Source organism: Lontra canadensis, unplaced genomic scaffold (genome assembly GCF_010015895.1).
Source record: "Lontra canadensis isolate GAN:19392208 unplaced genomic scaffold, GSC_riverotter_1.0 scaffold154, whole genome shotgun sequence".
Taxonomy (NCBI): Eukaryota; Metazoa; Chordata; class Mammalia; order Carnivora; family Mustelidae; genus Lontra; species Lontra canadensis.
In genome coordinates, this window is record NW_022631148.1 from 2,760,960 (window position 1) to 2,785,974 (window position 25,015).

General features: G+C 35.2%; 2 protein-coding genes and 1 pseudogene across 2 annotated transcripts; all 3 read right to left on the reverse strand.

The window, feature by feature from the left end:
* Positions 1-2,003: 2,003 nt before the first annotated feature.
* LOC116859412 lies at positions 2,004-2,951 on the reverse strand (annotated as a pseudogene).
* Positions 2,952-8,313: 5,362 nt separating this feature from the next.
* On the reverse strand, positions 8,314-9,267 carry LOC116859355 (olfactory receptor 4C11-like). Its single transcript, XM_032844587.1, has one exon. It carries the CDS (start codon positions 9,244-9,246, stop codon positions 8,314-8,316), a length of 933 nt encoding a protein of 310 aa, XP_032700478.1. The 5' UTR covers positions 9,247-9,267.
* Positions 9,268-22,340: 13,073 nt separating this feature from the next.
* Positions 22,341-23,273, reverse strand: LOC116859413 (olfactory receptor 4S2). Its single transcript, XM_032844630.1, has one exon. The coding sequence runs from the start codon at positions 23,271-23,273 to the stop codon at positions 22,341-22,343; it is 933 nt and encodes a 310-aa protein (XP_032700521.1).
* Between the last annotated feature and the right edge of the window lie 1,742 nt (positions 23,274-25,015).

The window sequence follows — 25,015 nt, forward strand, 5'->3', positions numbered from 1 at the left end:
ACCCTCTGGTAGTTAGCAACAAACTTCAACAGGATTATGAGACAGTTCTTCTCTCTTCCTGTCTCTCCAGATTCTTACCTAATCATTACCTTGTGCTATTTTTCTAGCACACTGCCTGGCACATGGTGATAGTTCAATTAAAAAAAAAATGTTGCATGAGTAGATGAACTCACAACCATAGCCACACTGCATTCATGAGGTTTCATGAATACTGATTTCCACACCTTGGTCTTTGTTAGGTATTTTCTTTTGTAAGAATGCTCCTACTCCAACTTATGTGTACCTATTCACACTCCTGACTTGATTTCTAGTTTCAAGCTCCATTTTGTATGTCCTTTCATCTTGGAACATTTCCTGAAACCCCAGGTCTTTGCTGTGTGTCCCTCAAACATGCTTTCATAGCTCCTGTGCTGCCACTACCTTACCATTTATCACACTGCACTGTCATTTTCTGCTCCCCTCTGGCTGTCTCCCAGTGGATATGAAGCCTGGGAAAGCAAGACCAAGGTTCCTCTCTACTTACCATCATAAGTGCAGTAGCTATCAATGTGTCTGATATATTCTTTGGGCTCAAGAAATTTCTGTTGATTAATGAGTGAGGGATAGAAGGAATAAGTGGGATATATTTATACTGCCTTTGTTTTGTGTGTAGATGGAGCCACACAGTTTTAATAATACATTTGCATAATGATATGTTACCAAAATTAAGCTAACAGAAAGAGAAAAATAATACAGCTCCCAGTCATATGATGAAAACTTGCTGAGAGTAGGGAAAGTATCCAAATAAGCTATTTGCTCCTTCACTGAGAATCTTTCAATTTGTTTCTCATCACACAGTCTAAGCAGGAATTACAACAAACTGTGGTTTCTCAAAGAGATCTAGCTTGAAGTCTCAGAATCTGAATCAGATAAATAGGAAAAAATTCCTTCAACTCAGTCATTTTTCCCTGTACATTTTATTGACTTTATTCATCTCCCTTTATACTTTTATTTTTTATTCAACATTTATTATTCACTAGACATTGTACATATAGAAATTATTTTTTAGTTAGCATGCAAGAACATTATGAGATAAATATACATTGCAAAATAAAAATTCCTGTCTGACAAAATAATCCTTCATTTGAAGCACTGCATTTTCTAATGGCTTATCAGCATAAGATGGGTGATGTGAATAATACAAAATGATTCAAAGTCTACAAGGAAATTTGGAAACATGGTATAATAGTCTTCACCTACCCCTTAAAGGTTTAGTGGACCACTGTTTTTCTATTCCTAATGTAGTTACATATCCCAATATTATAGTGGATGCATTATTATCAAATATGATAAAAATGAGAAGAGTTTTAATGAAATGTCCATAGAATTTTGTTATAGATAATGAATTAATATAAATATAACATATAATTATACATACCTGTGTATAATTATGATATATCTCATATAAAATAATATAACATGTATATGTATGCTATATATAATATGTAAATATTATACTATTATATAAATGTATAATATTTTAAAATCCCCACTTCAATAAATGGTAGCTATTATAACCGTCTTTCTGTCATCATTGTCTGTCACTGTATGACAACATTGAAGAGCATGGCCTGAAAAATCTGGTAGATTTTGATCACTCTTCAGTATAGTTATTATAGGTGTTTCCTCACCTATAAAATGGGAGTAATGACAGTGGCTCCCTCTTGGATTGTTATAGAGATTACAGCTCAATTCCCATATATTTTTAATTGTTGATTTAGGATGAAAGCTTATAAATCCATATACATGAATGAAGGTAGTAAACTAAAATGAAATTTGGTAGAAATGTCCAAATATGCAAGGAATGATCTCGGGTTAAGATTATTTTTCCTTTTCTGGCACCCATTTCTTCTCTTCTCAGTGCAAAATCTATGATTTTTAGCAGTCATTTTTTTCTTCTTTTCTTCATAGGTGTTCTTTGCTGAGATCATTCAAAATGTCTTTTTGACTTTGCATGAGTTGCATCAATGGAGAACTTGAAGCACATTTAATGTGTCACCTAAAATAACTTTTATACTACACAGTTTCCTAATGGCATTTTTCATCTGGTCATTTACCAAGGTATAGATTAAAAGATTTAACATGGGCATCATTGTAGTATAGAACAATGCAATTATCTTATCAATAGATAACATAGCTGTGGGTCTCATGTACCCAGATATGCAAGGCACAAATAATAGGATGACAACTGTCATGTGGGAGACAGGTGGAGAGAGCTTTGTGCCTCACCTCCAAGTTGTGGTTCCTTACAGAGTGCAGAATGACCACATAGGAGGTTGTCAATAGAAGAAAATTTGACAGACAGATGAAACCACTCTTGGAAGCCACAAAGAGCTCTAGAGTGTGGATATCTGTGCAGGGAAGATTGAGCAAAGGGTTCAGATCATGCATGAAGTGATCTATGATGTTAGGACCATGGAAGGATAATGGGATGATAAAAAGGACTTACATGGTTGCATGTAGGAAGACTCCCACCCACACCATTCTTGTTAGCAGGCCACAAACTCATCAATTCATTATGATCATGTAGTGCAATGGCTTGCAGATAGCCACATAGCTGTCCTATGCCATCATAGTAAGCAGGATATCGTTGGCACCTCCAAAAAAATGTTCCCCAAATATTTGGGTAATATAGGCATTAAATGGTATGGTCTTCTTTTCACAGAGTGAATCTAAGATCACTGTAGAGATATTGACAGAATAGCAGGGATCAGTGAAGTAGAGAGAGGTCAGGAAAAAGGACATTGTGAACCCTGAAAATGGGCTGGCAGTGATAGAGACCACAGTGAACACATTACCTACCACAGAGATGATACAGATAACCTGAACCACAACAAACATGATTTTCTGCATTTTTGGATTTTCTGTGAGCCCCAGTAGAACAACCCTGTCAGGTTGTTCCTATTCTCCATCATTTCATATTGTGATTAATTGCATTACCTGGAAAAGAAATCCCCTTGATTAATGTAACCTTAACTTTATTAACCTTCTTCATCTTATAAATAATAAATGCATAAATTCTACTGAGTTGTGGATTCTCATGAGGTTTTTGAGATAGAACGTGGTTTTGAATTCTTGAAGAGTGTCAGTGCACACATCATTGTCTGAGACGACAAAGAGCCTATCTTGATGTAGTCCCACTGGCTCTTAATTCTGAAAATCATGGTCAGAAATGGATGCCAAAGTTATGAATATAGAGCTAGGAAATTTTCCTTTATCCTAAGTGAATGAGGACACATGGAAGGTAATTGAGAGTGTGAGTGGAAGGATGAACAGTAGTTTGAGGAAGAGAGACTCTTGCATATATGTTTGGTAAGAACTTTTTGTGCCTTGCTGAAGTCAGCTGAGGTTCAGTAGGGGATGCAAGCCAGTGACAGAAAGCCCAGTATCACACTATTTATAACAGTTGCCAAAAAGTGTAACAGGGTGTTTCTTACGAGAATGTGATAGAAGTCTCCAGGAGCTACTACAAATGAATTGATAATACATGTTGTTAAATCCAATAACATTACAATAGTTAATAAATGTGTTTTTAATGATTTATTGCTATGTGCATGGCATGGCACTAACGTGTGTAGTTAATATTATTTCATTCTTCAAGAATGAAGAAACAATTACAGAGACTGACAGTAATAGTAATAATAACATAAACTAAAATTTACTAGACACTTCTTGTGCTATGGGTTTGCAGAAGTGTGGCTGTTTAATCCTTACTACAGATCTGTGAGATAATTATCACTATGAACTTATAATTCTTTCACAGTGTAGGAGATACGTACATATAGAAGAATATAAGGATCCTGCCCAAGATGAAGCAGGTAATAAAGGGTAGAGCCAAGATTAGATCAAATTATACCCGTGACCTTTTTCCTGGAAATTTTTAATCATTTCCCTACATTGTTACGATATAATACACAGTGTTGAACTAGTAATCTTTTGATAAGATTGTAATACTTATAATGACTTTAATGCTATTTCAGACAAGTATACATGAAGCAGTTTCATGATCACACACACAGACACACACACATATTGGATCCCTAAATATTAAAACAACATGGGTGTCACTTTTATTGGAGAATACTTTTACCTTGGAATCTGATGTGGCTCCATTTCTTCCCTTCTCAATGTCCTTTCATGCTTGAGTTCCCAGATTTCTGCACAATGTTGAAAATGACTACAACAGTGGTTAAGTGTACTGTATTGGTTTGGAAAATCAGAAAGACAAGATTGGAATCTTGCTTTTGAACCTGCAACTTTTTTTTTTTTTAATCCTGGGCACATTTCTTGGCATGATATACCTTTGTTTCTACATCTATAAAGTGAGAATGATAATACAATTCTTTTTATGAGATAAATTTTAGATACAATGAAATATAGACTTTCTAAGCCTATGATTTGATTAGTTTTGATAAATGTATTTTTAATTATTTATTTATTTATTTTTCACAGAAAAAGCACAAGCAGAAAGAGTGGCAGAGGGAGAAGCAAGCTCCCCATTGAGCAGAGAGCCCAATGTGGAACTCTATCCCAGGACCCTGGGATCATGACCTGAGCTGAAGGCAGAGGCTTAAATGACTGAGCCACCCAGGTGTTTGGATAAATGTATATAGTCATACACCATTAACAGATTCAACATTTCTTCACTCAGAAATTTCTGTCATACTCCTTTTTCAGTTAATTCCCTCCAATGCAACTATTGCCCTGATTTCTCTCACTGTTTTTTTTTTTTTAAGATTTTATTTATTTATTTGACAGACAGAGATCACAAGTAGGCAGAGAAGCAGGCAGAGAGAGAGGAGGAGACAGGCTTCCTGGTGAGCAGAAAGCCTGTTGCTGGACTCGATCCCAGGACCCTGAGATCATGACCTGAGCCGAAGGCAGAGGCTTAAGCCACTGAGTCACCTAGCGCCCCCTCACAGTGTTTTAGTGTTGTCTATTCTTTAACTTCATGTAAATCTAATCACAGCATTTACTCATAGTGCATGGTATCTTTTTTCTAGAATTTAACATATTGACATGTATATCATTGGTCTACTACTTTTCTTTGCTGAAGATTATTCCATCTATCCTGTCAGATTCTGCCTTGCAAGTGCAGTGTATTTGAATTTAATGTAATTGTTAAATGTTGGGGAATAGTTCATCTTACTGTAGTTTACTTTTTTTTTTGTTTCTCTTTAACTTATTTTAATTCTTTTATATATTCTTCTGAGCTAATTGAGTAGATGACTTTTTCTAATATTATATTTTCTCTTCTTCACATATTTTCTTAATAATTGATTCTGTTTTTAAAGCAGTTTCAGGTTCACAGGAAAATTGAGCAGAAACTATGGAGATTTCCTTCATCTCTTCTGTGCAAACATAGGCAAAGGAACAAAATAGTAATTTTTCCAACAACATACAAATGTCCAGCAGGTACAAGAAAGGGTGCTCAACAATACTCATCATCAGGGAAATGCAAATCAAAATCATAATAAGATACCACTTTGCATCTGTTGGAATGACTACTATCAAAAAGACAAGAGATAAAAATGCTGGTGAGGATGTGGAGTAAAGGGATCCCATGTATACTACTGATGGGCATATAAATTGACATAGTCATTATGGAGAAGAGTATAGATGTTCCTCAAATAATTGACAGTAGAACTACCATCCATCAATCCTGCTGTAAGATATATACCCAAAGGATCTGAAATCATGACTGTGAAGGGCTCCCTACATTCCTAGGTTCATGACATCATTATTCACAGTAGCCAAAGTATGAACAAAACCTCACCCCTGACTGTCGGATCAACAGAGAAAATGTGAGATCTTTATTATTCAGACATTAAAAAGAGGAAAACTCTTGTCATTTGCAATAACAAATTGGAGCTGAATGAAGCTGGAGGACTTGAAATTAAGTGAAATAAGAAAGTCACAGAAATAGAAATATTGCATGATCTCATTTGTATGTGGAAATGATATAGTTTAATTCACAGAAGCAGTGAGTAGAATGGTGGTTACCAGGGGCCAGGGATTGGGAGAAATGGAGAGACATTGTCCCAAGGGTGCAAAGGTTTCAGTTATGTAGAATGAATAATTTACAGAGATCTAATATATAGCATGGTCACTATAGTTAACCATACCATAATGTATACTTGGAATTACAAAGAGGATAGATGTAAATTAAATCTTACAACCATACATATGCACACACATGCAATGGTAACTATATAGAAAAGATAGATGTACTAATTAGTTAGATTGTGGTGATCTTTTCATATTATATGTACATTAGAAAATCTATTTATGCAACTAAAATATATATACAACATTTTATGTCAGCATGCCAATTTGGGGACACTAGAGCAGTCACTATCTTCATAATAACCCAAAAAGCAAAAAGTAGTGAGAACACTGAAAGCATGATATTTTAATGATTTTTTTAATAGTCTTTGACAGGAGGAAACTATTGGCATTAAAAGTTTCCCAGGTAATTAATGGGGAACAGCATTAAAAGTGAAATTGTATCTTTTCACAGTTACTAAGGATATGGAACACTTGGATACACTGCAAGTAATGAATTTTATTTGTTATTTATTTTCAAGTTTTTATTTAGATTACAGTTAGTTAACATACAGTGTAATATGAGTTCCAGGTGTACAATTTAGAGATTCAACAGTTACAGACCACACCAAGTGCTCATGACAACATGTGTATTCCCTAATCCCCATCACCTATTTAACCCATCTTTCTAGCCCCCTCCCTCTAGTAACCATCTGTTTGTTTTCTATAATTGAGAACCCATTTCTTGATTTGCCCCCCTCTCTCTCTTTTCCCCTGTACTCATTTTTTTTTCTTAAATTCCACATGAGTGAAATCATATGGTATTTGTCTTTCACTGACTGACTTGTTTTGCTTAGCCTCATATTCTCTAGCTCAGACCTTGTCACTGCAAAGGGCAAGACCTCATTCTTTTTGATGGCTGAATAATATACCATTATATATATATAATGGGACTATATATATATACATATATATATATAGTGGATATATAATGGATAAAGATGCGATATATATCGCATCTTTATCCATTCATCATTCCATGAAAATGGCAACTTGGGCTGTGTCCACAGTTCTGCTATTATAGATAATGCTGATATAAACATAAGGGGGCATGGATAATTTTGAATTAACATTTTTGCACTCTCTGAAATCAATGAATTTAAAAATTCATTCTATAACCCTTGGAATGCACATATTCAATTCATGTGTGCTAATCTGTTCTGTTCACTATGAGCACCAACATTTTCTTTGTTATTCTAATTTGCCAATCCACACTATCCCTTTAGTAGGAAAGCACAAGAAGAGAAACAAAGTAGCTTCCTGCTGCAAAAGCAGGTTCACTCTAATTCCATTAAGTAGAGACCTTCAAGTGTGTATTTCTGAATGCCTCTGGTACTTTCTTTTATTCCACTGATAAAAATAGCAGTAAATGAAATAATGTGATTTTTTCCTCCCTTCAAATTGGGTTCTACTTTTTTGTACTACAATCTCAGAAAATATGTTTTATCTCTGTTGTATTTTAAATTCATATTTAGTCTTTACAATATTTTTACTTCTTAGAGTTGCGCTATTCTCTTGTTGCAGTTCCTATATTCCAATCATATAAATTAGCTGAACATTTCCAGGCTTTTGTAATACTATGTTTAAAAAATCCCATCCATAATGCTTTGATTGTCCTGATAGTCGAAGGAAACAATCAGAGAAATTGTTTATGAAATAGATGATATATAGTTTTTTTTTTTTTTTTATCTTTTTGGCCTTTGGTTCACTCATGTGGAACTTATTAAGATAAACTAATGACATAATGAAAATAATCTCTAAAGACACAATGTTAGTTTATTTGCTTTAAATGAGTTCAAATGAAAGCAGGGTACCTTACTTGAAATTTACTCTAGAGAGAATTACAGATGATAGATTACAGGCCATTCTTCATTTATGGATGCTCTCTGTTTGACCAGTTGTGATTGTATAAATATCTTTCTCCTTATGAAACCAGAGTGTAGACTGAAATGTGAGGAGTATTTCATAATCAGCAATGTCAGAATTGAGCTCTCATGAAAAGTAAGAACCAGGTTGATGATATGAGGGAAACTACTAGTTTGAGGGCAGAAGTACATAAATAAAGTAAGGAAATCAGGTGTGTTGTAAGAGAGTGAATTGGTCAAATAAGGATACACACCACTGTATTTAATATCTGTACAGATTATGGAATCTACCAAAACCCTCATTTCATCTCTTGCTTTCTGAGGTAGTTGTGATATGCCATAGCTTTCTCATGGCATTTTTCACTTCTGCATTCCTCAGTGTGTAGATGAATGGGTTGAGAAAAGGGGTCCCAATAGTATAAAATACAGTCACCATCTTGTCCATAGGGAAAGTGGTTGGGGGGCGTGTATATATGAATGTACATGGAACAAAGAATAACACTACTACAATGATGTGAGAAATGCAAGTGGAGAGAGCTTTTTTCCTCCCTTCTGCACTGTGGTTTCTCAGTGAATGCAAGATGATAATGTATGAGATCATCAGGATCATAAAACTGCCCGTGCAAACAGTCCCACTGTTAGACACCCATTCTAGATTGATCAGATAGGTGTCCATGCAAGCAAGTTTCAGCAAGGGCTGCAAATCACAGCAGTAATGATCAATCAAATTGGGTCCACAGAAAGGCAATTTCAAGGCCAGCATTATCTCAGCGATGGAATGAATAAAAGCCCCTAACCATGCAAGAATAATCAGGATGGTACAGAACTGCTGACTCATGATGGTTGTGTAATGTAAGGGCTTACAAATGGCCACATAGCGATCAATAGCCATGAGGATGAGAACAAAGACCTCCATTGTGCCAAAGAAATGTAGTGCAAAGACTTGAGTCATGCACTCAGTGTAAGTTATGGTTCTTTGTGCAGAGAGTGAATCCACAATTAGTCTGGGGGCTATGGAAGTTGAAAAGCAGGCATCAACAAGAGACAAATAAAATAGGAAAAAGTACATGGGGCTCCCAAGTGTGCGGCTGGACTTGATGGTCACAATAATGAGCAAATTCCCTACCATGGTTCCCACATAAAAAATGAAGAAGATTACAAATACTATCTTCCTTTGCATAGGATCTTGGGTCAATCCTAGCAGTATGAACTCAGTTACATTGCTAATTTTTTGCATTATTTCAGGTCATTTGGAGAAAGTGCAGGTTAGAAATAATTAATCTGCAAAAAAAAACACATGAAATTAGTACTGCATTGATCATGGAAGTGCCATTTACCATTGGGTTATCCCTTACCTTCCATGTTGTTTTTACCTGAATAAAGGGGAAATCATAATATTTATTCACAAACTCTTCACCTGATTGCTTATGGAAACAATGAAATATATCAATAATAAAAGAGTACCTTATTCATTAGGCATAGTAAATATTAATTTAGTGAATTTGAGCTGAGTGTCTTTCCTTATTTTACATCAAGGACCCATTGGGGTAGAATGTTGAAAAATGGAGAAAACTATTGCATGATATACATAATGTGCTTTCATACTTTTTGACCTTGACAGTTCATTTATAAAGTATCTTCTAATAATATTCTGAGCAATCAAGCAATGTAGAAACTTTTAACAGTTTTTTTTTTTTTTTTAATGAAATCTATGAGAGAGAGAGAAGACAAGAGTGAAATAATATTTTAGCTGTGAACATTTGGTCAATTTGTCCAATCCATCATTAAGTTTAAATCCGTTACCTTGACTAAATTTATTTCCTTTACTTAAACTCTCAACAATGTATAGTTGTTTACAGTTGTAAATTCAGCTTTTATCATACAGTTTTGCACTTTTTAAATTATACTATGTTGTCCAAAGTGAAATTCTTCACATTGTCCAGTATTTTGATGGGTCTTTCTGCATATTTTCTTAAGACACATGGAGAGACTGAGACTAAAATAAAGAATAGATAGGGAATGTTTGGCATAAATCAAAATATTGTTTTAAATTTCATGTTATTTTAAGCACCAGGGATTTAGGCAATGAGATAAAGAAACTGCTGGTCATAGCTAAAACTTTTTCATATGATTCTTGGAACATATGTTCTTGTAAGTGCCATGCCCTGACTTCAGTAAAAGATAGAAACAGGAAAGGAAGTAATACTCATTTATCTATGACAAACTGAAAAATTCCTTTTCTGTCTTCATCACATATATTTCCCATATAAAAGCACAATTAAATGTGTAAGTGTCAAGGCATTTAAGTATATTTACAACATGTATTACAGACAAAAGCATAATTTTCTCAAATATAAATGGATCTCAGAGATCAGTTTTTGAAAACACAATCCATATTGTACCTGGGTAGCTCAGCTGGTTAAACATTCGAGTCTGGATTTCCACTCAGGTCATGATCTAAGGGTTCTGGAATCCAGCCCCATGCTAAGCTCTGTGCTGCTCATGGAGCCTGTTTAAGATTCTATCTCTCCCTCTCCCTCCGTCCCTTCCTCTGCTTTTTTTTCCTTTCTCTCTAAATAAATCAACAAAATAATAATAATTAAAAAAAAACAGTGAAAATGAAAATGGGCAAAAGAACTGATCTCAAAGGAACTCTTCTTATTAAGAATAATGCGAAAATATTATCAATTTCTTTCATAGAAAAATACATTCCATTCAAATCCAATTATTTATCTTTTCATTTAGATTAACAAAATGACAGTTTTGATAAATGTCTCTTAACAAACAGTTCTGAAAATGATGTTGGACACAATTGATTCCACACATTCTTGGGAGGAGTTTAAGGGGATACAATCTCTCTGGGGTTAATTTTTAGCATTGATGATATTTCAATGTCACATAGACACAGGTCTGGTGTATGCATTTGCTGCAAATAATCTCACTCATAGGCAGGAAGATCATCACAGCAATCCTTTCCATGTTGACCAAAGGTAAGAAACAACTTCAATGCCCTCCAGAAGGAAGCTAAATGATTCAGGGATGGTATTTTATGCAATCATCAAACAAAGGGAAGTGGATATAAATACAATGGTTTCTAAAATATATTGTAAAGGGGCAGAGTTCGGGACTGTCTGTTGAAGATGGTAATATTTTCTTTAACAGCAGAATAATATCACACACACACACACAGAGTCATATCAATTAATTGTATTTACAAGAGTATCGAGATAGCATATGTGTGGCTTCAGGGTGAGGAAATTGTTTTCTTGGAATCAAAGTTAGGAGGATGACTTACCTTTTAAAATATTCCCATTGGTAGTTGAAAATCTGTCATAGTGATGCTGCAACAAAATAAAGCCTTTTAAAGACCTTCTTTTAGTAGATGGGTAATCACATTGGCATATTACTGGATGGTAACAACTGTGTTCTGACATAGACTGCAGAAACAGCAAAGTTCCCAGGGCCAGAGTAAGATTTAAATGTCTGTGTATAGGGTGAGTCACTGTAGAGACAGTTCTGGACTCAAGGCTCTTTCCCACATCATATCCCAACCACATTGCCATTCACTACAAGTTCCCCTACACCCTCAGGAGTTTGCCAAATATGCTGGTTGTCCAACTCTTCAGCAAACATTAGTGAAACTTGTTTGTGTGATTGTTTTAACAATTAAATATTATAATGAGATGTCTACCTATCAATTCATCCATACCTCTACCTATCAATCTACTATCTACCTATCGATCAATCAATCTATCTACTAGCTATCATCCATCTATCTTACAAAAATATAGACTGAAAGATTTGTATAGTTCAAATAAGAAGATATTAGAGTGGCATACATTATGAAGAAGCAACATGAAGAATGTAATATTCACTGATCACTGCTGAATGCAAACATCTAGAAAAAATGTACACATTTAATAGTAAGTATTCATAAAGTAAATGAAAGAATTAAGAGAATCTCCTTTTGATATAATCTAATAGTGTTCAGTCCTTCAATATTCTGTTACCACTGAAAAGGGAAGCCTACTATATCCCAAGTAAAATCATTATCTCCAGGGAACATACTGGAACACTGGACTAGATACAATTTTTATTTGTCTCTCTCTCCACCAGGAGCTACTGTGTATTTCTTTTATTCTGTCTTCTCAGTTTAGATGGGTAAGCACTTGTAGAAAATTCCCTAAACTTTCTATCCTTCCACAAATGCCTTTTATGTGTTAGGTGCTCATTGTGGCATTTATCAGATGAATTTTCTCTGAGTATTAAATACAACTAAGTTAATCCCCAACATAAATCTCACCAGTTTTTTTAAGAGCTTATGCAAAGGGTAGGATGTTCAGTCATTCTCTTTTCTCCTCAATGTAATTCAGTCTCTCTTTACTCCAATGAGAATAAAAAATATCCTTCTAAAATTCTGTCTGATGGCGCTCCTGGGTGGCTCAGTGGGTTAAAGCCTCTGCCTTCAGCTCTGGTCATGATCTCAGGTTCCTGGGATGGAGCCCCACAACAGGTTCTCTGCTCAGCAGGGAGCCTGCTTCTTCCTCTCTCTCTCTTCCTACCTCTCTGCCTACTTGGGATCTCTGTCAAATTAATTTAAAAAGTTAATACATACATACATACATACATACATACATAAAATAAAATTCTGTCTGATCTCTTTTGATGTCACTGAGACTCAGGTTCTTACCTGCATACCACAAGGCAAAGTTGCTCCAGGATTCATCCCACACTTTCTGATATCCACTCTCACTTGTAATTTGGACAGGGAAATGCTTCTTTTTGCCTTTCCTACAGCAGTATTTAAACATGAATGATGCAAAATACAAAAGTCTTGGGAGGTCATTCCCTAAAGTGTTCCTTCCCTTTTAATTAAGATGCATGAGCCAGATGTGATAAGAACTTAATCTTCACTATGTATTAATGGATTTGGGGGAAAAGTTGACCACTTCTTGTAATTAATGTGTTTATATGGGTCATAAAGGATGAGTTTTGACAGAATAATAAAACAGTGATCATTTAGAGATCTAGTGGCAGGACTGAGTTCCTGATATTTTTATCCAAGAAAATTAATTAGGATTTCTTAATCAAATGGCCGATTCTAGGTCTCAGGTGGGGAATGTACAAGATGAACTTGTAAGAAAGTGGTAACAGACAGACACACACACACACATGTGCATGCGCTCACACGCACACATACACACACACACAGAGGTACCTCACACTGTGGTGAGAATCTGCCAAAGGGACACAAGAGGCAATGGGAAGAGCTCACAGTGCCAAAATTGAGAAAAAAAAATTGAGCAACAAAGTAAATGGCACAAATTGATATATAATTCATAATTTAAGAAATCTACAAATAGCTATTTGAACATTTAAATTAAAAAAATAAATAGGAGATAATAGGGAAGAAAATCTCAAAAACCCTTTGAGAGCAGAATTCCTAATTATTTTGTAGGTATTCTGCTCTCAAAGGGTTATTAGATAACACTCAATCTCTTATTTGTGGGCTGCACACAAATGAATTCCTTCCAAAATTCCACATTGTGCAATGAAGCAAGGAGAGTAATTACAGAAGAGAAATGTGGCAAATTCCACCTCAACCAGGTGATCAAGATTAACATCAATGGTGATGAGTCACAACAAAATTATGTACCCACTGGCATGATGTGATGCAAATGGCACTTTGTCTCTGTGACCTTCCCCAATAACCCATAACCCCAGTCCAATCTTGAGTGAAATATCAGACAAACCCCAAATGATGGTTTTTATATAAAATATCTGACTAGTTCTCCTCAAAACATTCAAGGTTATCAAAAACAAGGAGCAGAATTATTATGATGGGCACTGAATAAGCTATAGAATTGTGGAATCACTGCATTACACAAGTGAAACTAATATAATGCTCTATGGTCAACATTACTGAAATAAATAAATAGAAGGATATTCAGAGAAACTGTCAGTGTCTAGAGATATTGAAGAAGACATGACAACTGAATGTAATGTGGTATGCTGGATGAGATTCTGGAGAAGAAAAATGGCATTAGTTAAAAACAAAGTAATATGAATAAAGTATAGATGTTAATTAAAAATAATGTGTTCACATCAGATGAATTAGTTGTGACAAATAAACCATACTATGTAAGATAGTAACAGGGGAAACCGAGTGCAAAGCATATGGGAATTCTATATCATTTCCACAATTTCTGTGTATATCTAATGCTATTACAACACATAAAATTTATTAAAAATACATTTATTTCATTTAATATGGGATCAACATATATCTGTTGTAGCATGGGTCAGAAATTCCTTCCTTTTCCATGCTGAATAATATTCCATTGTATGCATTCCACATTTTGTTTATTCATACACTGATGGACACATGGCTTGCTTACACATTTGGGTTATCATGACTAATGCTGATATGGACATGAGGGAACACATATCTCTTCCAGTCCCCACTTCCAGTACTTTTGCTATATTCCCAGAAGTGGAAATGCTGGATTACTTAGTCATCATATTGTTAGCATTCTGAAGAATGTCATACTTTCACAGTGGCTACATTTTTATATTCTTATGAACAGTGTACATGAGTGTTGTTTAGTGATGTTGAGTATTTTTTTCATGTGATCATTGCCCATTTGTATATATTTTTTGAGAAATATTTATTCAAGTCTTTTGTTGATACTGAGTTTTAGGAATTCCATGAATTGCTTTCATTCTGTTGATTGTGGCCTTTGATGCATAGAAGTTTTTAATTTTGAAATAGTTCAATTTATTTACTTATTTTTTCTGTAACCTGTGTTTTTATGGTGTCATATTCAAGAAATTATTTCGTAAGGTAATATTCTGAGGTTTTTTAAATTTATATTTTATTTTTATTGTGTTCAATGAGCCAACATATAATGCATCATTAGTGTTTTCTTCTGAACATTTTATTGTTTAAGTTCTTATACTTAGGTCTTTGATCCATTTGGAGTTTATTTTGTATGTGGTATAAGTAAGAGGTCTGCCTTCATTCTTTTGTACATGAATATCAAGTTTGGCTAAACTATTTGCTGAAAAAACTATTCTTTCCTATTGGATGGTGTTGTCACCTTTGCAGAAATTCAGCTGACCATATAAGGGATGGTACATTTCCAGGCTTTCCAGTTCATTCCATTTGTCTATGTCCCTGTCTTAATGCCATTACCACAGTTTTGGTTACTGTAGTTTTATAATGTTTTAAAATCAGGACATGTGGGACATATGAATGTTTCTTTTTTAAAATTTTTTAAATTTATTTTTTCAGCGTTCCAAGATTCATCATTTATACACCACACCCAGTGCTCCATGCAATATGTGCCCTCCTTAATATCCACCAGCAGGCCCACCCATGACACCCCCTTCCCCTCCAAAACCCTCAGTTTGTTTCTCTGAGTTCACAGTCTCTCATGGTTCATCTCCCCCTCCTATTTCCTCCAATTCACTTTTCCTTTCTTTCTCCCAATGTCCTCTGTGTATGCTGAGTGAAATAAGTCAAGCAAAGAAAGTCAGTTATCATAGGTTTTCACTTGTGGAGCATAAGGAATAACATGGAGGACATTAGGAGAAGCAAATGTTTCTTTTTAAGATTTTGTTTTCTAAAGATCCCTTGAAATTCCATGTGAAACTTTCAGCTGATTTTTCTATATGTGCAAAATTGTCTTTGGAGTTTTGATAGGGTTTCCATAAAATGCGTGTTGTTTCAGATATTATTGACATCTAAACAATATTGAGTCTCTTGATCAATGAAGATCTAAAATCTTTCTGTGCACACACACAGACACACCTACAACATATTGAAAAGAATATGCTTTTGTGTATATGGAAGATGGCAATTGGAAAAACTGCACAATGTCCCATTTTGTGTCTAAGCACCAGAAACTGCAATAAACCAGAAAGAGTTGATGTCCCAGTTCAGGTCCATAGGCAGGAGGCTAGTGTAAAATCAGAGAAGAGTTAATGTGTCAGAGTGCAAGCCATCAGACAGGAAGAGTTAAGGGTTCAGTCTGAAGGCTCTCAGGCAGAAGAATTCCCTCCTGCTCAGGGGAAGTTAGCCTTTTGTAATTTTCAGACCTTCATTTCATTAGACGAGGACCCTACATCAGTGAGAATGATCTACTTTATTCATTCTAACAATTCAAAAGTTAATATCATCCAGAAAAATCACATAGTCATAACCCAAAACAATAATTAAAGCTATATCTGAGCACCCTGTAGTCTAGGCAAGTTAGCACATAAAATTGACATTAGAAGTCCATTGATTATTCACATAGCACCTATACATTTCTGGATAAATCATACTTAATCTCCAGTAAACACTACATATGGTTATAATACCAACTAACAACATCCAACAATCCTGTATACAAACAAAAATGCACTAAAATCTCCACAAGAAGAAAATTTAAAATTTTGGGGTGGTTTTTACTTTATCCTTAATATTTAGTTAGTTAAAAAGATTGATATCCAGGATCTATAAAGAACTCCTCAAACTCAACACACACAAAACAGATAATCATATCAAAAAAATGGGCAGAAGATATGAACAGACACTTCTCCAATGAAGACATACAAATAGCTAACAGACACATGAAAAAATGTTCATCACTAGCCATCAGGGAGATTCAAATTAAAACCACATTGAGATATCACCTTACACAAGTTAGAATGGCCAAAATTAGCAAGACAGGAAACAACATGTGTTGGAGGGGATGTGAAGAAAGGGGAACCCTCTTACACTGTTGGTGGGAATGCAAGTTGGTGCAGCCACTTTGGAGAACAGTGTGGAGATTCCTCCAGAAATTAAAAATAGAGCTTCCCTATGACCCTGCAATTGCACTACTGGGTATTTACCCCAAAGATACAGATGGAGTGAGAAGAAGGGCCATCTGTAACCCAATGTTTATAGCAGCAATGGCCACGGTTGCCAAACTGTGGAAAGAACCAAGATGCCCATCAACGGACGAATGGATAAGGAAGATGTGGTCCATATACACTATGGAGTATTATGCCTCCATCAGAAAGGATAAATACCCAACTTTTGTAGCAACATGGACGGGACTGGAAGAGATTATGCTGAGTGAAATAAGTCAAGCAGAGAGAGTCAATTATCATATGGTTTCACTTATTTGTGGAGCATAACAAATAGCATGGAGGACATGGGGAGTTAGGAGAAGGGAGTTGAGGGAAATTGGAAGGGGAGGTGAACCATGAGAGACTATGGACTCTGAAAAACAATCTGAAGGGTTTGAAGAGGTGGGGGGGTGGGAGGTTGGGGGAACCAGGTGGTGGGTATTAGAGAGGGCATGGATTTCATGGAGCACTGGGTGTTGTACAAAAACAATGAATACTGTTATGCTGAAAATAAATTAAAAAAATGATTAAAAAAATAATAATAAAGGGACGCCTGGGTGGCTCAGTTGGTTAAGTGGCTGCATTCGGTTCAGGTCATGGTCCCAGCGTCCTGGGATCGAGTCCCACATCTGGCTCCTTGTTCAGCGGGGAGCCTGCTTCTCCCTCTGCCTCTGTCTGCCTGTGCTTGCTCTCTCTCTCTCTCTCTCTCTGATAAATAAATAAATAAAATATTAAAAAAAATAAAGTGAGGATACATACTCATAAAAAAAAGTATGATGGAAAATAAAAATACTAAAATGTTATGGCAGAAATTCAATATCTCTTCAGTTTCATGGTAAGATAATAAGAAAGAGAAGAAAACAAAGATATTTTATATATACATACATACATACATACATATATATGTGTATATATATGTGTACATATATATATTCAGGCACACAAATTATTCGTAATATAAGGAGTAAATACAATAATTACAGTCTTCATTTTTGTAACAATCACAGGATTAATTTATAATTACTTTCTTCTGTTACCTGTTCTGTATTCAGTATGCTTTCAGCAAGCAACAAAGCTGGTTGTTGTTCTTTAGCTGATGGAGTGACACAAACCTTCATTACTGAAGTGCCTGGGTTGTGGTCATTTTGTCCGTGAGCCCACTGGGTAATGACAGGAGTGTCTGGGAAATAGCCTGACTGGTATACCCAAATTGGGTCATTCTTTCTGCTTGACTCTTAAAATCCTCCTCTCCTAGTCATTGGTGAGCATTCACAATGGACATAAATATGTTTGTGTGGTGTTTGTGTGCTTTTACTCATTCAGAAAGGTATGGAAACATATTTCTGCCTCAAATTTTCTTGTTACCAGTTTTCCAATAATGTTTGTTTGTTTGCTTGTTTGTCTGTTTTCCAAGTACTTGATGATTCAGCCAACCTTTGGCCAAAACCCATGAATCAGTATAATTTCTACATCCAGCCATTTTTCATTCAAAGAAAGTGAACACCAGGTGCATTGTTTCAAGTTCTGTCTATTGAGAAAAACTCCCTTCACCATGGCCTTCAGGGATTTTTCCATAATGGGGATGTAGTGTTGTATGTATTCACATTTTATCTGTACCCACATATCACTGCCGAATGTTCTGTATATCAGGCCCAAATCCTTCCTTCTGTCACTTGATCATAGTGGATTCTCCACAAGGCTTTGGGCGCAGGCTGGGAGAGAGAAGGCCTGGTAGCAGAAGTGGGGACTGTGAGCATTTGGGCACTTCTTTATGTAACATTTTCTTCAGTTCCTGCTTGGGACAGATCACCTAAAACGTATCCCCTCCTTATGTGGGGGGAGTGTTGTGTATCAAGATCTCCAATGGATGCCTGAGACTATGGATATTACTGAACACTATACCTATACATGCATGCCTGTAATAAAGATTAATTTATAAATTAGACATCCTAATAGATAACAACAATATATATTTTTTTAAATTCAACAATATATTTTAACAAAAGTATCTGAATATGGTCTCCCTCTTTCAAAATACCTCAGTGTACTGTACTCCCCCTTCTTCCTCTGATGATATGTGACGATATGAGATGATCTGATGAGATGAAATGTGGTGAATGACACAGGCATTGTGTTGCTGCATTAGACTACCACTGACCTTCTGACATAATGTTAGAAGGAGGATCATCTGCTTCTGAAAATTTCCTTTTCAATTCTTTTGCATAATTTAAAAATAGTAGTTCTAGGTTTCCTATTTTTAAGTTGTATGTGTTCTTTATATATTCTAGATATAGGTCTTTTTTCATATGTGGCTAACATCAAAATAAATATAAAGTATATGTTTATATATAATTTTATATAAAATATGTATATAAATTGTATATAATATAAATGTTTATACATAAATGTGTGTCTATATATATCTTTTTTCCCTAGTCTGTGTATTGCCTTTTCTTTTTTTTTTTTAATATTTTATTTATTTATTTGACAGACAGAGATCACAAGTAGGCAGAGAGGCAGGCAGAGAGAGAGGAGGAAGCAGGCTCCCTGCTGAGCAGAGGCTCGATGCGGGCTCGATCCCAGAACCCTGGGATCATGACCTGAGCCGAAGGCAGAGGCTTTAACCCACTGAGCCACCCAGGTGCCCCTGCCTTTTCATTTTTAAAAGAGAGAACATACAATGAAGAAAAGAACTAAAATATTTAGAATTTTTTTTTAATTTTCAGTTTTTCTTATAGTTCATGCTTATTTTGTTATATTTAATAAATATTGATCTACCCTAACTTTAAAAATACTTTTTTCTACTATTTTTATAGGTTTATCTTTTAACATCTAGGTCTCTGACTTACTTTGAGTTAATTTTTGTGTATGATATAAAGTAGTAATTGAGGTTTTTTTTCTTCTCAGATGGATATCCAATTAACCTAGCCCACTTAGTTGAAAAAAAGTCTATTCTTTAACCCATTGAATTACCTTGACATTTTGTTAAACAATTACACATTTAGGTCTATTTATGGACATTCTATTGTCCAATGATCTATATGTTTAACCTTAACAGCTATACCACACAGTATTGTTTATGGAAGCTTAATATAAATCTTTTATTTAGCTAGAATAAGTTCTCTAACTGTTATCTGCCACCACCCCATAGGTTTTACCTGTAAGTGATAACATACAGTATTTGTCTTTCTCTTTCTGGCTTATTTTACATAGCATAATGCTTTCCAGATTTACCATGTTATTGCAAATGGCAGGATTTCCTTCTCTTTAATGGTGGTATAATATTTATCTTCTTTATTCATTCAACTATTGAAGATCATTTATTTTTCCTCATATCTTGGCTACATGTTCTACTGACTGAGCCAGCCAGATGGCCCCAAGATACTCATTTAGTCTTTCAAATATATCCAGAAGTAGAATAGATTTGCTATATATATACCAATTCTACTTATAGATATATCTATATGGATATCTATATATATATATATATTTCTCAGTGTATAGAACAGGGGACGGATATCTATATATATATATTTCTCAGTGTATAGAACAGGGGACAGATATATAGATATATCTATAAGTAGAATTGGTATATATAGCTTTATATAGATAGATAGATCTATCTATATATATTCTATATATATAAAATCTTTTACATTCTTAAGGATGTCAGAACTTCAATGGAACTAATGTCCCTTGGTAGTCAAGACATTAGTGCAAATCATGAATGAAAGATTGTTGTGGAGGAAAGTTACAAATAGATAATAGTCATTTATTCCACTGTTTTCTAAATTTAGTTCAAATTTATCTTCCTTTGCATCAGTTAGTAGAACAGGCAGGGGCATATATTCAAATGTAGGACTCCTGGAATTTCGTTAACTCATAGGCCTCTTGTGCTCTAAGGACATCAAGTATCCTCTAGTCTTTCTGTTTCCAAATCTAAGTGCTCAAATGTGCCACTAACTGTATAACAAGTATGATATGAGCTTGTTAAAAATATAGATTTTTGAATACCCCTTAATCATGGCCAAAGAGATTAGAAACTCTGAACACAGATACTATTATCTGTTCAAAAATCTCTCCCAATGACTCCCATGATCAAACTAGTTGGAGAAGTACTAATCTAGTCATCATTAAAAACTGAGCGAATGGAAATCCATTGAGATTCCAAACTGGGACAATAAACATGTCCCATGGTGTAGTTCCAGGGCCAGTGTTTCTTAATTATAACTTCCAATCCAGAAATGGTGCTGCTTTTGGTCTTTCTTATTTTTACCTCTGTGAATGCATCAATATCAGGGATTTTTTTTTTTTAGAGCACCATGTACAGTTCTTAATGTAAGCTACACATACCCAAAGACACACAAACTTCAACATAAATATTTACTCAAGTATAGGCAGTCAAATAATCAGATTTGCGCAAAAGGAAATGAAACAGTGGAAATGATAATCAGTGACATGTCAATTTGTTATATAGAAAAATAAAGCTCAGAGTGCATGAAGTGAGAGATGTGTGATGAATGGCTCAATGTATTCAGTTAAGCTACTTGGTTCAAACATTAGAGGAAATAGATTCCCAGCTGTGCATTTCACCATTTTATTTGCCTGTTGATTCAAGTGGTCTATTGATCACAGTTTTCTTTGTTTTCATTCAGTTTCCTTTGTTTTCATTCAGTTTCCTTTTTTTGTTGTTGTTATTGTTGTTGTTTTGTTTTGGGCACTTTATGTTAATTGGGGACCACTAACTACAGAGAAGGCAAGATTAGTCAGTTAGCAGAAGCATATGAATGAGATGTTAGCGTCACAATGGAGATGTTAGAGGTTTCCCCAATTTCCTTACTGTTTGGGTAAAGAAAATGAGTCCTAGAGAATGGAAAGCTTTCTCCCAAGAGTAGAGGAAGAGGGCAGATCTTTTGTGTTTTGAACCTATTTTCTCTTTCACGTACTGTACAAACTCCCCTCCCTTTGCAGCCTCGATAGGTTTAGTTTCCACTGTGTTTTGGAGGACTTAGATCACCAGTACTATACTTCAGATTTCTGTTAGTTTTTCCTGTATCCTTTCGTGAATGCAACGTATACATATTTGAGTACTCAATATGTTTCTATCAGAGTTCTAAATCTAGAAAATAGCCTTAAATACTTCATAGTAGACTCTCAATCAAAGGAAAATGACAGAAAGTCCAAAATGGGGAAGAGAAAATAAAAGTAGTCAGTATCATTGTCCCGAGCTTCTGTTTAATAAGATTTCTCTGGCCTAGATAATTCAGAACATTTATCTACCCATGAAATATTAGAATAAATATAATAATAATGATAAATAATACCTCAGGTATGTAGAAAGTGTTATTCTGTCTTTGTTCTTTCAAAAACCCTATGAGGTTTTCACTACTCTCTTTGTTGAACATAAGAGAAAATTTAAGATCATCCAGGTTAAATTGTCACCTTCAACTATTAACCATTAGCTTTTGAGAAAACTCTCCTGCTCCATAGTCTTTTCATTGCATTCTTCACTTCTGCATTTCTCAGTGTATAGATCAGGGGATTTAACATGGGAGTGATAATGGTGTAAAATACAGCCACCATCTTATCCTCTGAAAAGGTAGTATCAGGACGCATATACATGAACGTACAGGGGCCAAAAAAGATAATGACCACAGCAATGTGGGAGCCGCAAGTGGAGAGTGCTTTGCGCCTGCCTTCTGCTGAATGCTTTCTCAGGGATACCAGGATTATGGTATAGGAAATTATCAAGATTACAAAGCTCCCCAGAGCAATGGTACCACTGTTGGCTGTCACCACAACGCCGACAACATATGTATCCATGCAGGCAAGTTTCAGCACAGGATGGACATCACAAAAGTAGTGATCAATCTCATTGGGTCCACAAAAGGGTAACTGGACTACCAGAGCCACTTGAATAATAGAGTGAAAGAACCCACCTATCCAGGTCCCGAGTAACATTTTATTACATCTGCCCCTGTCCATGATGGTCGTATAGTGTAGGGGTTTACAGATAGCCACATAACGGTCATAGGCCATAACAGTAAGGATGAAGATCTCCGTGCAACCAAAGAAATGTACCCCAAACAGTTGCAGCATGCACCCCACATAGGAGATGGTTTTGCTCTTGGCTAATAGGTCAACAATCATCTTGGGAGCTGTGACCGAAGAGTAACAAATATCCACAAAAGACAAGTAGTTGAGGAAGAAATACATGGGAACCTTAAAAAGGTTTCCCATGCAAACAGTCAGCATGATGAGGATATTTCCCAGAAGAATGATCATGTAGAAGAAAGAAAACACCACAAAACAAACTTCTTCAACCTCTAGGTTCTGAGAAAGACCCCAGAAAATGAATTCAGTTACATTGTTTATTTTTTCCATGGAATTAGTCTAGTACAGCAAGTTTCCAAGAGACAATGAAATTATCTGAAAGAAAAATATAACAGGGAACATGTACTTATGACTCAAAATAAGCGGAGAATCATGGTAGTTGGAAATGTAAAAATGGATATTTACTGCTTCTTGGCATGTATACTTAGAGAAATTAAGGGGTATATATTTTGATCATCTTACCTTCATGTTTAGTCATTCATTTATGTTAGATGAGGAAGCAATTTAACATTAGAGCAAATTCTCTAAGTCACACATCTAATGAAGAATTTCCCACCTTTAATTTTTTTTCACTTGTTTCTCAAAATTTAGTAGTTCTTTTCTTTTAACTAATTGGTTAATCTATTTTTTGCTATGTTCAATTAGCTAATATATATTACATCATTAGTGTTAGGTTGTACAAGGATTTGTTAATTGCATTTAACATTCAGTGCTCATTGCAACACATGCCATCCTTAATATTCATCACTCAGTTTTCCCATCCCCCCACCCCCTTCCCTTTCTGTAACCTTCAGTTTGTTTCCTGGACTCCAGATCTCTCATAGTTTGTTTCCTTCTCTGATTTCTTCCATTCAGTTTTCCCTTCCTTCCCCTATGATTCTCTGTGCAATTCCTTATATTCCACATGGGAGTGATACCATAGGATAATTTACTTTCTATACTTATTTCAATTAACATAATAACTTTCAGTTCCATCCATGTTGAAGAAAATTTAGTGTTTTTAATTTTGTATAAGGCAGTCGACTTAATTTTGAAACAATTCAGTGTTGGGGAATATTATATTTTTTATATATCTAGAAAAGCTTATCTTATTTTCGTCACGGATGTGAAAACATGCCCCCATAATTTCCCTTCTGAATACTGCCATGAATGTTCAAGTAGTTGAGTGTGGATGATCTCTGCAGGTTCTCTTAGAATACTCTGATCTTTGAGTAAATGAATTTGTGTTTCCCTATTTGATATCAAGGCCTTTTACTCAAGAGGTGATGGGTATAGTTCGAAAGAGGACAAAAATGGTACATGTCTCCTTTAGAGACAACGGTGCTGAAATTTTATAAATAAATCATTCAGCTTCGTGAGTCTTCTTTTATCCCATTTGTGAAATGAGAAAATTTCAGTTTCATTACCATCTATTATATGAGCAGCTATTTCTACTATGAAATTAAATCCATTATGTCAGCCTGGAATAGCCATGAAACCCTTATGAAGAGGCAGAGACAAAAATAAGATAAAGCAATGAAGGGAACTGCAGAGACACATCAAGAACTGTTGGATTTGAAAGGAGCGGAAGTGAAATCTTGGGTGATTTCTCATCTTCAAACTCAGTTTTTGAGAATTCCTCAGGAATTACTTTTAAGCATCTGCCTGTTAACTAAAAAATGAAAAATTCAAATGGAGGGGTGGGTAGGAAGGACTCTGTCCTTAATTTCACTAATTCATTCATCATCCTTTTTTTTTTTTAAACAAGCTATAGTTCACTTTCTTTTTCTTGTATAAAACTATGTGGCAGCCACAGCTGGCGCCTGGGTCCTCCATTCATCATCCTTTTAATATTTGGGTTTCATATTGTTTATATTGGTCTCCTCGTCAGGATGCATTAGACATTTGAGGAGAACATCACTGGAAATATTTTAAATGTATTTAGGAAGAGAACAATATTGGATGCATCCTCAGGGCTGAGACTTCATGTGCTCTAGTGAGTTCACCAGAAGTTACATGTGGAAAGGAGTTTG